At 44.2% G+C, this 16027-nt stretch overlaps 1 protein-coding gene across 1 annotated transcript in view; it reads right to left on the bottom strand.

Annotated features, from left to right (window-relative positions):
- Positions 1-15124, bottom strand: part of LOC137438597 (calpain-5) — a 77149-nt gene extending 62025 nt beyond the window's left edge. The window contains exon 1 of the mRNA XM_068133778.2: positions 14808-15124. Within this exon, the coding sequence (XP_067989879.2) occupies positions 14808-14969 (162 nt within the window). The 5' untranslated portion in view covers positions 14970-15124. The remainder of the gene's footprint in view (positions 1-14807) is intronic.
- Positions 15125-16027: the final 903 nt, after the last annotated feature.

Raw genomic sequence — 16027 nt, 5'->3', positions numbered from 1 at the left:
CAGGCTCGTGAAAGACTCGAGTGAAAAACCTCCTCCTCAGCTGACCCCGCAATATGGTGGAAATAACTAGGGCTCCTGAAAAAGTAATAGAAATAATAGTGGTATAAGTAGTAGTAGTCGTAGTAGTAGTTGAAGAAGTGGTAGTAGTAGAAATAGTAGTATAAGTTGTAGTAGAAGTAGTAGTAGAGGTTGCAGAAGTAGCAGTAGTAGTTGAAGAAGTAGTTGCAGTAGTAGTAATATTTGGATAAGTAGTAGTAGTAGTTGAAGAAGTGTTAGTTGTAGTTGAAGTAGTAGTAGTAGTAGGTGTAGTAGTATCTATAAGAGGATGTGCTATGTGTGCTGTGGACATTGAGGAAGATTGTAGACAATACGAGAACGGTATTGAGCCCATACCTCAACCAGGCTGAACAATTTGTTTTGCTTCCCACTAATGGGTCATATCCGGATTAGGGTGTTCACCAAAATCGAATCATTTCGTCCTCTTCACACACCCAAACTCTCCAGCAAACCTAGTCTCAATCCGTCCACAACTTTTTGAGATATCTTGTTCACAAACAGACAGACAGAGGTGAAACATAACTTCCATCCACCTTCAGTGGCAGAGGTAACTAGAAAGGCACTCGGTAGAGCGCAAATCTCCACCAGACTAAACAGTTTATGTTTTTTATCCCACTGATAGGCCGGATCTGGATTCGGACCTGAACAAATATCTAATCTGCTTGTTCTGGTCGCCAAACCAGGTCATCCACCTAGTTTCGTCATAATCCATGCAAATCTTTTAAAATATGCTATATATCGTTTTTGCCCTTATCACTCAATGGTGAAGAATATAATTTGAAAAAAATTAAATAATTCTCGTATCCGAATCCATATTCAGATCTCCACCAAAATTTAAACGATTCGTCTTTTTCACAAACACAACCGGTCCACCAAGTTTCATCCAAATCCGTCCGCAGGTTTTTGAGAGATCCTGCTATGTATCGTTTTTGGCCCAATCTTCCAATGGTGAAGAATCACTTTAAAAAATTCTACTATCCGGTTACGGATCGGGATCTTCACCAAAATCTAATCATTTCGTCCTTGTCACACACACAACCGGTCCACTAAGTTTCATACAAATCCGTCCGCATGTTTTTGAGAGATCCTGATATGTATCGTTTTTGGCCCGATCTTCCAATGGTGAAGAATCACTTTAAAAAATTCTACTATCCGGTTACGGATCGGGATCTTCACCAAAATCTAATCATTTCGTCCTTGTCACACACACAACCGGTCCACTAAGTTTCATGCAAATCCGTCCGCAGGTTTTTGAGAGATCCTGATATGTATCGTTTTTGGCCCGATCTTCCAATGGTGAAGAATCACTTTTAAAAATTCTACTATCCGGTTACGGATCGGGATCTTCACCAAAATCTAATCATTTCGTCCTTGTCACACACACAACCGGTCCACTAAGTTTCATGCAAATCCGTCCGCAGGTTTTTGAGAGATCCTGATATGTATCGTTTTTGGCCCGATCTTCCAATAGTGAAGAATCACTTTAAAAAATTCTACTATCCGGTTACGGATCGGGATCTTCACCAAAATCTAATCATTTCGTCCTTGTCACACACACAACCGGTCCACTAAGTTTCATGCAAATCCGTCCGCAGGTTTTTGAGAGATCCTGATATGTATCGTTTTTGGCCCGATCTTCCAATAGTGAAGAATCACTTTAAAAAATTCTACTATCCGGTTACGGATCGGGATCTTCACCAAAATCTAATCATTTCGTCCTTGTCACACACACAACCGGTCCACTAAGTTTCATGCAAATCCGTCCGCAGGTTTTTGAGAGATCCTGATATGTATCGTTTTTGGCCCGATCTTCCAATGGTGAAGAATCACTTTAAAAAATTCTACTATCCGGTTACGGATCGGGATCTTCACCCAAAATCTAATCATTTCGTCCTTGTCACACACACAACCGGTCCACTAAGTTTCATGCAAATCCGTCCGCAGGTTTTTGAGAGATCCTGATATGTATCGTTTTTGGCCCGATCTTCCAATGGTGAAGAATCACTTTAAAAAATTCTACTATCCGGTTACGGATCGGGATCTTCACCAAAATCTAATCATTTCGTCCTTGTCACACACACAACCGGTCCACTAAGTTTCATGCAAATCCGTCCGCAGGTTTTTGAGAGATCCTGATATGTATCGTTTTTGGCCCGATCTTCCAATGGTGAAGAATCACTTTTAAAAATTCTACTATCCGGTTACGGATCGGGATCTTCACCAAAATCTAATCATTTCGTCCTTGTCACACACACAACCGGTCCACTAAGTTTCATGCAAATCCGTCCGCAGGTTTTTGAGAGATCCTGATATGTATCGTTTTTGGCCCGATCTTCCAATAGTGAAGAATCACTTAAAAAAATTCTACTATCCGGTTACGGATCGGGATCTTCACCAAAATCTAATCATTTCGTCCTTGTCACACACACAACCGGTCCACTAAGTTTCATGCAAATCCGTCCGCAGGTTTTTGAGAGATCCTGATATGTATCGTTTTTGGCCCGATCTTCCAATAGTGAAGAATCACTTTAAAAAATTCTACTATCCGGTTACGGATCGGGATCTTCACCAAAATCTAATCATTTCGTCCTTGTCACACACACAACCGGTCCACTAAGTTTCATGCAAATCCGTCCGCAGGTTTTTGAGAGATCCTGATATGTATCGTTTTTGGCCCGATCTTCCAATGGTGAAGAATCACTTTAAAAAATTCTACTATCCGGTTACGGATCGGGATCTTCACCAAAATCTAATCATTTCGTCCTTGTCACACACACAACCGGTCCACTAAGTTTCATGCAAATCCGTCCGCAGGTTTTTGAGAGATCCTGATATGTATCGTTTTTGGCCCGATCTTCCAATGGTGAAGAATCACTTTAAAAAATTCTACTATCCGGTTACGGATCGGGATCTTCACCAAAATCTAATCATTTCGTCCTTGTCACACACACAACCGGTCCACTAAGTTTCATGCAAATCCGTCCGCAGGTTTTTGAGAGATCCTGATATGTATCGTTTTTGGCCCGATCTTCCAATAGTGAAGAATCACTTTAAAAAATTCTACTATCCGGTTACGGATCGGGATCTTCACCAAAATCTAATCATTTCGTCCTTGTCACACACACAACCGGTCCACTAAGTTTCATGCAAATCCGTCCGCAGGTTTTTGAGAGATCCTGATATGTATCGTTTTTGGCCCGATCTTCCAATAGTGAAGAATCACTTTAAAAAATTCTACTATCCGGTTACAGATCGGGATCTTCACCAAAATCTAATCATTTCGTCCTTGTCACACACACAACCGGTCCACTAAGTTTCATGCAAATCCGTCCGCAGGTTTTTGAGAGATCCTGATATGTATCGTTTTTGGCCCGATCTTCCAATAGTGAAGAATCACTTTTAAAAATTCTACTATCCGGTTACGGATCGGGATCTTCACCAAAATCTAATCATTTCGTCCTTGTCACACACACAACCGGTCCACTAAGTTTCATGCAAATCCGTCCGCAGGTTTTTGAGAGATCCTGATATGTATCGTTTTTGGCCCGATCTTCCAATAGTGAAGAATCACTTTAAAAAATTCTACTATCCGGTTACAGATCGGGATCTTCACCAAAATCTAATCATTTCGTCCTTGTCACACACACAACCGGTCCACTAAGTTTCATGCAAATCCGTCCGCAGGTTTTTGAGAGATCCTGATATGTATCGTTTTTGGCCCGATCTTCCAATGGTGAAGAATCACTTTAAAAAATTCTACTATCCGGTTACGGATCGGGATCTTCACCAAAATCTAATCATTTCGTCCTTGTCACACACACAACCGGTCCACTAAGTTTCATGCAAATCCGTCCGCAGGTTTTTGAGAGATCCTGATATGTATCGTTTTTGGCCCGATCTTCCAATAGTGAAGAATCACTTTTAAAAATTCTACTATCCGGTTACGGATCGGGATCTTCACCAAAATCTAATCATTTCGTCCTTGTCACACACACAACCGGTCCACTAAGTTTCATGCAAATCCGTCCGCAGGTTTTTGAGAGATCCTGATATGTATCGTTTTTGGCCCGATCTTCCAATGGTGAAGAATCACTTTAAAAAATTCTACTATCCGGTTACGGATCGGGATCTTCACCAAAATCTAATCATTTCGTCCTTGTCACACACACAACCGGTCCACTAAGTTTCATGCAAATCCGTCCGCAGGTTTTTGAGAGATCCTGATATGTATCGTTTTTGGCCCGATCTTCCAATAGTGAAGAATCACTTAAAAAAATTCTACTATCCGGTTACGGATCGGGATCTTCACCAAAATCTAATCATTTCGTCCTTGTCACACACACAACCGGTCCACTAAGTTTCATGCAAATCCGTCCGCAGGTTTTTGAGAGATCCTGATATGTATCGTTTTTGGCCCGATCTTCCAATGGTGAAGAATCACTTTTAAAAATTCTACTATCCGGTTACGGATCGGGATCTTCACCAAAATCTAATCATTTCGTCCTCGTCACATGCACTGCATCTCTGCCAAATTTCGTCCGAATCCGTCCACAACTTTTTCACATATTTTGTTCACAAAGAAACAGACAGACAGGGGTGAAAACATAACCTCCATCTACCTTTGGTGGCGCAGGTAAAAATGAAGGTTAATCTCCCAAAATTATAACGAAAACAAAGCTTGTGAATGAAGGAGGAAGGAAAAATGAAAGTGATCTCTTTCTAGTGAAGGATTATAACGAAAGCCATGCCTAACCAAGCATTGTGATCACATTTCCTCTGGAGTGATCAATCATTCTTTGGTGTCAAAGGCAACTTGGCTCACAAAAATGAGGGGAAAATGTATTTCATTTCAGATTATGAACAGACAAATTAATAATACTATTGCTTTTGATTTACATTTCGTACTCGGAGAGTCTGATGTAAAAAACTGCACAACGATGTTTTTGATATTGAAATATTTTGGAATCTTCTTGAACTCTCTGCTGGTGTGAAATTCACTGATAGTTTTGGACCAAAGGCCCATTATTTGCTGAACTTGTTTCACTGAACTTCTCAAATCAAATACAGTATTGTAACACGTGTATTGTGTAAATTATGTCGAACAGAATATGATTACATTTGTCCTACAGCATAAATTTGTCCTACAGCAAAAATTTGGGGGGTTTTTTTAACCGACATATGACTACGATGGATAATAAATACAAGGATACGCTCGCTAGGAACTTTGGCGCTGTCCAAACTCCCCTCTTCTTTTCTATCAGGACCCGGGTCCAGAAAAAAAAGAACCGCCTTTAGAGGCCATTTTCCCCCGCAGAGCAGGGCTCGGCCTTTTGGAGCGCCATGGTCCCTGTTTGAAGCAATGTTTTACGGCCGGATGCTCTTCCTGCCGCCAACCCTGTTAGTCGCCTCTTGTGACACACAGGGAATTACCAGTGAACTGGTACTCAATTTGCCGACCTCGGAGGGATGACAGGCTGAGTCAACGCCCATGGCGTTAATTCAGCGATCGACCGGGATTCGAACCCAGGATCCTAGGATCCCGAGGCGGCATCCTAACGGCTAAGCCAACACCAGGCGAGGAGCCAGGTCCGATCACCTTTAATTAATAATATGAACTAGAACGTTCATACAACACCTTACTCCACAAAGTGTTCAAGTATATAATTAAATTGAAATAAAATATTAATTTTAAATGTTGTATCAAAAAATTCCGGAAGTTTAACACTGTTGATGCAGTCTTATACACCACCTTATTTAACATGTCCGAGTACTGCTAAACCAGAGGTTTTTTGGAAGCGGTTAGAAGGAAATTTGTGTTCTACAGTTTTCCGGTATAAGATTACATTTAAATAAAATAAAGATTGTAAAGGTCATTAAAAAATTAGTTCTGGATTTTACCACCATTGCTGCAGCGCCTTTTACACCGCCGTATATAAAAACGTTACAGTAGTTCTTCATGCCTGTTATTTGTGTGCTTTATGACGTCCTTAAACACAGTAAACTTCCTGTTTGGAGTTATTATCAATTTTGTTTGATTGTCCACACAGACAGACAGTAAAAACCTATCTCACTCCTCTCTACGCATGCGCGATCGGGACACATTCAGAGCCAAAGTACCGTCAAACTGCAGTTTAAACTGATGCATGAACAAGAGATTTCCCACTCTTGTTCCAATTTTTATTCAAAATATAACATTCAATTGAAATCAAGTTGTTCCTCAATTTCTAAAACTGACGTTTGCAGACGAACAGTCAGAAGTGAACCAATTGCTTACCCGCGCTTGTCGCATTGCGTGCTGGGTAATTAGGAGATGCACAGTGGATACGACAGGGATTAAGATGTACAGACTGAATGAAAGAAGCAAAAGTACAAATTCAGAGAATATTATGCAACAAGCTTTCCTATTCCCTTGATATAAAATAATAGGATGACCCATTGACTCCATATTTCCATATTTCATCATTACGGAATGTGGTCACAACTAATAATTTATTTTATTTGGACAACTTGATGAAAGCCAGACTTTAAATGTTGTGTTCAAAACATGCCCAAAAAACCCTTTCCTGGCTGGAGGAACCAGCCAAGGTTGTACAAGTGGGAATAATAATGCTTACAGGGCCGGACATGCAGCACATCATGTACTGGGGTCATGACCCCGAATGTGGGAGGGATATGCTTGGCCGAATTCCTTCCACGCAAATTCAATAACAAACTATGTGTTACATCAAGTGATAACACGTGATGTATTTACCATGTGATGCAAGTAATTGGGAATTTGAAGCTGCCTTGTATAGCTGCTCCAGGTAACACACTGACGGGTTACCGTGAAATGGGGTGACTAGGGACAGCAAGGTGAATAGGGACACAAACTGAAAAAAAGTTCGGAAACTTTTTTCGCTGAAAATTGATAACCATACTGATTTGTTGATATTTGGGTTGAAAGTGTTCTCTTGTTTTTTTAAAAAGCAACTTATAGTCCCTATTAACCCCATATATGAGTTAAATAGGAATAAATAGGATTTTTATGGCTGTCCCTATTCACCCCGTTTTACGGATTAATAGGGACAGTCACTAATACAAAAAATAATAATCAAGAAACAATCCTGAGTTTCCAACGTATTGCTAAATTGATAGCTCAGATGGATGCACATAATACGCACCCATAATATAAACCATGGTGCCAATGGAAAAAAATATGGGATAAAAAGTTTCTCCAAACTGTCCCTATTTCTTGATTATTATTATTTTGTATTAGTGACTGTCCCTATTCACCCGTAAAACGGGACTAGCCATAAAATAGGGACATCCATAAAAATCCTATTTATTCCTATTTAACCCATATATGGGGTTAATAGGGACTATAAGTTGCTTTTAAAAAAAACAAGAGAACACTTTCAACCCAAATATCAACAAATCAGTATGGTTATCAATTTTCAGCGAAAAAAAGTTTCCGAGCTTTTTTTCAGTTTGTGTCCCTATTCACCCCATTTCACGGTAACGTTGTTTTGTCCATCGGCCTAACATTAACCTAGCATGGGGCCATTGCCCCACCATTTTTAACATCCCCATAATGCACCCCATCATATTTAAAATACCTATATCCCACCCTAACCTTGTCACCCCACCCAGAGTCCCAGACCCTCTCTAACATACCCACCCAACTCTAAAAATCCCCATCCAACCCCCATCTTCATCATTTGAGGCGGTATTATTACAATGTTGTTCAGCAAGTCGACCCCAACCATGATGTGTCGGAAGCTGAAGCGAACATTTTCTCATTGGGTAACAAGGCCAGAAAGCACTGTGTGTGCCAGTTTATAAATAATCATGCGTTCTGTGGGCAAACTTTTTATACGCGGGTCTGAGATTCATGGAAGAGTGAAAACAGAAGAGGATAAAACAAAAATAGAAATGGAAAAATGAAGGAGCAACATTGTGAGAAGTTGAGAAGTTGGTGCGGGTACTTGTATAAACCCAAAAGCTAAACAACACTTTTCGCTTCGCACGCGTAGGGTAACTAGTTCTATCATACGGGACACCGAGCTTGACGTCCATCTGAAGGATGGCACACACTGATGGATTGCCCTGCCTGCGGAACACCGGGGTGGGAGTTCATATAGCTAGGCCGACATTCAACCCAGGATAGAAGAAGAGGACCACTCCTTTTACATCTTCAGATGCATAGGGCTGCCGAAGCAGTTTTCTAGGCTATTGGGCGCAATCCTGGAGGCGTCGCCACTCCGACGCAGGATACTCGAATGGCTCATTCGTCCCAGTAAGCTGGTACTCATTTTGCCGACCTCGGGAGGATGACAGGCTGAGTCAACCCACCTGGTGATTGACAGGGGCTTCAATGTACAATCCTGAGATCTTAAGCCTCTCAGCTTAACCATTGAGCAACACTAGGCCCAACACTAGGCCCAACGCCAGGCACAAAACCAGGCCCCAAACCAGGCCCAACCCTTAGATAGACAGCCCAGCTATTTTGCGAGTGCTAAGCCTTTCCTGCTTTACACCTATTTCAAGTTAATGAGATCAAAGGAGCTAAAGGTATGAGTCGAATGTTTAATCCCCACCCCGCGTATAAACGTCAACCAAGCATTTTCCATCCCCACCCCTTCAGTCATCCTTTCAAACCTCATTCCCTTTTCTCCCCACTCCTCTCACACTTCCCTAACCTCCTCACTTTTCTTTCTTTTCGTAATATTTGTGATGAATTTAACGTGAATGCAATGTCATTGAGAGTGTCATCAGCCAATCGTCATCTGCCCGTCCGTCACGCAATCCCCTCCTAAACGGTTGTGCAGAAATTCACCAAACCCGGTAGTTATGATCATCACATGGCAAGAAGGTGCAAGAGCAGGTGTCATTTTGGCCCCGTCCCCTGAGGAGGGGTCAAAAGGTCATGTTTTTAATGAACCTTTGTAATCAACATTGGGAGATGCATGACATGTGTAACACTTTTGTGGATTTGACCCTCTGTTCATGCCCCATGGGGTTCATGCCCCGTCGATGAATCTGCAAACCTTCTCCGTGAACTATGGTGAACATCAACTTTGATCACTTGGTCATTGATTGGGATGTTGCGGATTCGCGCTCTGATTTACAAGTTTTCAAGAACCACGTGGGATTCTTGTTCGCCGGGCCCTTGACCCAGTTGGGAGACAAAGAAAATAAACCCAGTTGGCTGGAAACATGGATCGGACAGGAGGGCAGATACATTTCTGACCTGCGATATAGGTGAGAAAGATGAACCAGAAAAAGTTCTTGATACATTTGAAGGTTATGTCCGCTCACGAAAGAACAATTGGATGTCTCGACACAGGTTGAAACAACACAAGCAAGACAGCAATGAGTCTTTCGGCAATTTTGTTGAAGACACAAATCTCATTCTCCTGGATGATGAAAATCCTGATAACATTTCAATTGATAATGTTGTCAGGTGTATTCATGAACAGAAAGTTTAAAAGAGACTTCTAGACAGGGTTCAAGATCTGTCCCAAACAAAGGCGTGGGAGATAGGCCAGCAGTATGAGCCCTCACAGAGTCAGGTACGCATTGTGCGTGATGAACACACCTGAGTCTCCTCTGTGTCTAACAAATGCAGCCCATTTGAAGAGTGAAAAGCAAAGATTTCATTGGTCTATTTCAAATAAAATTTCACCAGCAAGCAACCTTTGGTAGCCGAACCCAGTAAATTCTTCCCAAATTGTGGTAACACCCATGGAAACGGTGGAAATGCCCAACAATAGGGTCTACCTGTTCACGCTACAACTACCGGGGATGCCCCTATTCAAGTCCAGGGGTTGTACTCCCCAACGCAAGTCCAGGAACCAATCTTCTTCCCCATCCTTACCTGCTGCCCGGATTTGTCAGGGCAGCGCAGTCACAATCAGCGTGGCGACCAGTCCACATGGACCAACGCTTCCCCTCTTATCCCTGTCTCCTCTTTTCTCTTTCTCTTTCTTTCCTTTTCTGCTTTCTTTCTTTTTCTCTTTCTCTCTCTCTCTCTCTCTCTCTCTCTCTCTCTCTCTCTCTCTCTCTCTCTCTCTCTCTCTCTCTCTAACTCTGTCATGGCCCTGACTTCGTGAAGGCGGGGGAACAACATCCTGCATGTGTGGGATCCCTGGATCGTTCCTGCGAGATCCATCGGCTCTCTCTGTGCCACAGGCTTGTTCAAATGAACTGTCTGGGAATATACAACAACAACAACAACAACAACAACCTGTTCACACTGCAAAAAGCCCCACCGCAGAGGAAGGGTGTCTGTTAAGGCGTCCGCCCTGAGTCTGGGAGGTTGGTGGTTCGAACACCGGCCGAGTCATACCAAAGACTTGAAAATTCCTTGCTTTACGCTCTGAATTTAAAAAGGAGCATGGACAAGTAGCCATAGGTTGGCAATAATAGTACAGGCTTGGATGGCATGAATGGCCTCCTCCTGCATCGAAGTTCTTTGGAAGGGAACTCGTCGTATTATTACCCCGAGCACGCAAAGTGAAAAGCGGGATTATTAACAGTGGGTTCACTTTGTCTGTCTGTCCACAAACATCAGTTTATGAATGAGGTACAAGATAATTTACATATATATGTATATATACATATTGTTGCGGTTCTCTCGCCGGCCTTCTCCCCTTATCAAGGGGGGATTCATCCCCTTGTCTTTACTGGCCTGGCGCGAACCGAGACCTATTACGCCCCTTCCGGACAGCGCCAAATAGAGTTTCGGGACCAAATTCTCGCTCGTACCTAAGTACTCGCACTGCCATGGAAGCGAGGAAACAAGCCTCGCACGAACCACGTGAGGTTGGAATACGCCGAGCGGTTTGCGTACACGTGATCCGCGCAGTTATAGATAGTGGAACCCGATTGGAGCAGATCTTATTCGTGCCACACTTAGTCAATGGAGAAATGACGGGAACGATCGAATTCAGAAGAAAGGAAGAACAGATAGGTTTAATGATTATCACACGTATATACAGTTCAGGACGAAGAGACACAGGGAAATCCTTATACAGTCTTATTCTTAATTCCCAAAGACAACGGGCCCGTCTGACTCACACTCACACGGGGTATTGCAGATGGTCAGGTGTTCCCAAGCGCGTCCCAGGATGGTTCTCGTTCAGCTCTCCACGGTCCCCGGCACGTCCGCGAAGATGGTGATCGACGAAGACAAGGCCACGTCGCGCGTCTCTTGAGTAAAGGCAAAATATCGGGGCGAACGGCAGGAAGGGCTTTTATGGCAAAGGCGGGACGGCTTTTATGGCGAAGGGTGGTTACGCAGCTTTGTTCACTCGCTTACCTGAAACGCGCAAGTTATAAATGCCCTGGCTGCGCCGCGTATCTCTAGCGATAGTCAAGTTCATACAGTGCGAGTGATGCAAGTCCTCTCCCTCTCCTCTGCAAGTGCTCTTCCCCAGGCAAGTCCTTCACAACGCTGCAGTCCTCTGCCAGTCCTGTTGAGGGCTTTGCGCATCGGGTTATATAGGCCCTCCCTGCGAGCCTTCTGGAACTCACCAGACCCTTCTCACCACGCCCTCTGACGCAACCACCTCGGAGCTCTGATTGGTGGCTCATGCTTACCGTCATCGCCTCTGCCGCTCCCGACCTCAACGCCGGCCCCACCTTTTTAGGCCTACCTCGTGTTAGCTCGAATAATGAACAACCAATGCTTAACAAACTGGATTGCGCCCACAGAGGTGGAATGGTTTGCCGAAGTAGGACCTATTCTCCTGTCTTTACACAACGCAAAATTAACACTGGAAGGGGCCTACTCTCACACATACTAAGACATAACTATACTACAAACGAGGCTACATGTTGCTTGTGTGACTATCTATGGGGGGCAACCTTTAACCTTTATTGAGCTCACTGTACACATCTCAAAACCGTAGCAATATATACATAAGATGAGTTCAGAACAGGCCCAGCTTACAACACCAGGAAAGGATTCCTCCCGAAGTTCTCTCCTCAATTTAATAAAACTAGGGCATGCCCGTACTATATATATATCTAAAATTATATCCCCCCCCCCCCCCCCTCTATTTACATGAAATCGTTTGGTCCATTCGCAAAGCCAAAGCGAACGGCTTGCGAGTACGGTGACAATCCCCCCCCCTCTATTTACATGAAATGGTTTGGTCCAAAGCGAACGGCTTGCGAGTACGGTGACAATCCCTCCCCTCTATTTACATGAAATGGTTTGGTCCAAAGCGAACGGCTTGCGAGTACGGTGACAATCCCCCCCCTCTATTTACATGAAATGGTTTGGTCCAAAGCTAACGGCTTGCGGAGTTTGGTAAAGAAATCGCCATAGCGTGCACAAACGCGCAGGAAAGTGAAAGAATCGCAAATTAGTTTTAATTAGTTTTAAAACATAGTTTAACGCCAACATAGCGCCAACATAGTTTGCCGACGGGAAATAAATGAATACGCTCTCAAATGTGCCGTCCAAGGCAGAGTCTGTTCGCCACGTTCGGCACACGTGATAGCTCGCTGCTCTCTGATTGGTTGAATCGTTTTTTGGACATAGCTCGGTAAGTACTTCTCCGATTAATATGAAACCTTGAAAAGGCACATCCTCAGGTCCCCAGCAATATACCTGGCAAGTTTCAAGTATATCGGACCCGTGGTTGTCGAGAAACAGCGGTCACAGACACACACACATACACACACACACACAGAGATTACTGGAATTATAGATAGACTAGGGCATGCCCGTACTATATATATATCTAAAATTATATCCCCCCCCCCCCCCCCCCTCTATTTACATGGAATGGTTTGGTCCATTCGCAAAGCCAAAGGCAAAGCGAACGGCTTGCGAGTACGGTGACAATCCCCCCCCCCCCCCCCTCTATTTACATCAAATGGTTTGGTCCATTCGCAACGACCACAGAACCCCCCCCCCCCTCTATTTACATGAAATGGTTTGGTCCATTCGCAACGCCAAAGCGAACGGCGAACGGCTAAATCGCCATAGCTCGGTAACTACTTGTCCGATTAATTTCAAACCTTGAAAAGGCACATCCTCGGGTCCCCAGCAATATACCTGGCAAGTTTCAAGTATATCGGACCCGTGGTTGTCGAGAAACAGCGGTCACAGACAAACACACAGACATACACACATACACACACACACACACACACACACACACACACACACACACACACACACACACACACACAGAGATTACTGGAATTATAGATAGATACCATCAAAGTGGCAAAATAGATAAAACTACAATGAATGTATGGGATTGGTATTATTGTTGTTGTTCCATCACCCAGAAACTGTCCTCATGTCTATTTCTCTTATATATCCAGACTTCCACTACAGTTGATCCAGTATTCCTAACGAAGCATAGTTACGGGTAACTTACATGCGATTCTCGCTGCAGTGCGGTTACATGTGGAATGCCAACCATCTTGATCCAGACCGGTGATACGATTGGTCAAAAGGCTGTTTGTTATTTTAGAGTCTAGTCATCACAAAAGTTCTTCAAAGGCAGTGTGTGGGAAACCAGACGGCAACCTTGGATGAGGGTTTAGGTGTACATCCGAGGATTTACGTGTACATCCGAGGGTTTACGTGTACATCCGAGGGTTTACGTGTACATCTGAGGGTTTACGTGTACATCCAAGGGTTTCCGTGTACATCCGAGGGTTTACGTGTACATCCGAGGGTTTACGTGTGCATCCGAGGGTTTACGTGTACATCCGAGGGTTTACCTGTACATCCGAGGGTTTACGTGTACATCCGAGGGTTTACGTGTACATCCGAGGGTTTATGTGTACATCCGAGGGTTTACGTGTACATCCGAGGGTTTACGTGTACATCCGAGGGTTTACGTGTACATCCGAGGGTTTACGTGTACATCCGAGGGTTTATGTGTACATCCGAGGGTTTACGTGTACATCCGAGGGTTTATGTGTACATCCGAGGGTTTACGTGTACATCCGAGGGTTTACGTGTACATCCGGGGGTTTCCGTGTACATCCGAGGGTTTCTGTGTACATCCGAGGGTTTACGTGTACATCCGAGGGTTTACGTGTACATCCGAGGGTTTACGTGTACATCCGAGGGTTTACGTGTACATCCGAGGGTTTACGTGTACATTCGAGGGTTTACGTGTACATCCGAGGGTTTACGCGTACATCCGAGGGTTTACGTGTACTTCCGAGGGTTTACGTGTACATCCGAGGGTTTACGTGTTCATCCGAGGGTTTACGTGTTCATCCGAGGGTTTACGTGTACATCCGAGGGTTTATGTGTACATCCGAGGGTTTACGTGTACATCCGAGGGTTTACGTGTACTTCCGAGGGTTTACGTGTACATCCGAGGGTTTACGTGTTCATCCGAGGGTTTACGTGTTCATCCGAGGGTTTACGTGTACATCCGAGGGTTTACGTGTACATCCGAGGGTTTACGTGTTCATCCGATGGTTTACGTGTACATCCGTAGGTGTGAGCGATTAAATAAAAACAATTATATTAATACAGAGGTGACTGTTCAGTCAAAAGGTTAAAATGCCTCACCAATGTCCGAGTAGAAATACGTCGGTCACGTTTGTAGGACATCTTTCTGTCCTGTAATGATTATAGCTAGCCATATGGTCTCTACATGACAATGCGCACCAGATTGTCCGTGCGTATATATGTCCGAAAAGACTCCAAGCTTCATTCCTAATAATAATTTCATTATTAGATATAAATACATAAATTCAAGATGAAGCGAAGTGGTTGAACTCACCCACGGCCGTTTCCACTGCACAGGTTGCTCGGTCGACCCTTTGGAAACGACCAGGGACTCGTTTTCAGGGGGAAAGGAAGGGTCTTGGAATGTCTGGCCAGTGCTTTCGCACTCTTCCCGGATCCGAGCATAACTTTGTCCACGAAATTCCCAGAGTCGCATGATGGACACTCAGTGGTGTCGACAGCGCCAAATACAGCGAGTGCAGCAAAGAAGTCTCTTTCATCGGAATCCTCCCAATGTCTGCGGCCCCAAACTCGACCCACCGGAGGGGTTTCACGAATGGCGTGTTTGCAGCCAGAGTTGTGGCTTGGGGTGAAGTCCCCTGGTCCCACCCAGAGGATGGTGCTTGGGAACCTGCGGCTGGGAGGAGTTCACGGTGCTCTGTGCCAAGACCCAGAAGCGATTAGACCGATCTGTGCTTGGATTCCCGATCACGGCCTCTTCACCATTCTGTGTAAGACTCATTGGAGATCAGAGACCTTTCAAAGCTGGTCAATTCCTCCTTTCTCTTCCTGTTTTGGTGGTGAAGAAATTTGATGAATGCTCTATTCGTAAACACCTAATAAAGCTGATCCTGTATAATGGCTGCGTATAATTTCTTTCTTTTTTGTATGCTAAGTCAAGGCTCGTGTAAGAGCTAACACATAGAACATATGACAAAGGGAGCGGGAGACAAGACGGGGAGAGAGAGGGAAGCACAACAGTAAAGAACAGGGACATCGGGAGATCTGTGGAAGGGTGAGGGCTGGGGCGGAGTACACGGGATAAACAAGTTGGACACTACAAGGACTTTCAGGAAAGAAAACGGAATTTGAAAAACGTGGATCTGGGGTACATGAGCGGGGGTAGAAAAGATCAAGGTTTTGGATGGGGGAAGATAGAGATGGTGGTGAACAGCTGTTTTAAAGACTTGGAGGGAGGAGAGGGATTGAAGGGAGTGGGGGAGTTTGTTCCAGAGGTGGGAGTAAAGAAGAATGAAGGAGTGAAGGTGAGCGGAGAGTCTTGATTTTCGCAGTTCAACCATAAGAGGGTTGCACGTAGATCTCGTGCGACCTGTAGGAATATTTGGGCGACAGAGCACAGAGAGAGCTGGGGGACCAAGGCCGGACAGGAGTCGGCAGAAGACAGAAAGACCACCAACCTGCCTGCGGTGAGTAAGTGAAAGGTCCTCGGAATCAGCTTCATCGCGGGAGATTCCATTGATTCTGAAAGCTTTG

The sequence above is a fragment of the Myxine glutinosa genome, chromosome 13 (assembly GCF_964187855.1).
Source record: "Myxine glutinosa chromosome 13, kmMyxGlut1.1, whole genome shotgun sequence".
Taxonomy (NCBI): Eukaryota; Metazoa; Chordata; class Myxini; order Myxiniformes; family Myxinidae; genus Myxine; species Myxine glutinosa.
This window is presented reverse-complemented; position numbering and strand designations above follow the sequence as displayed.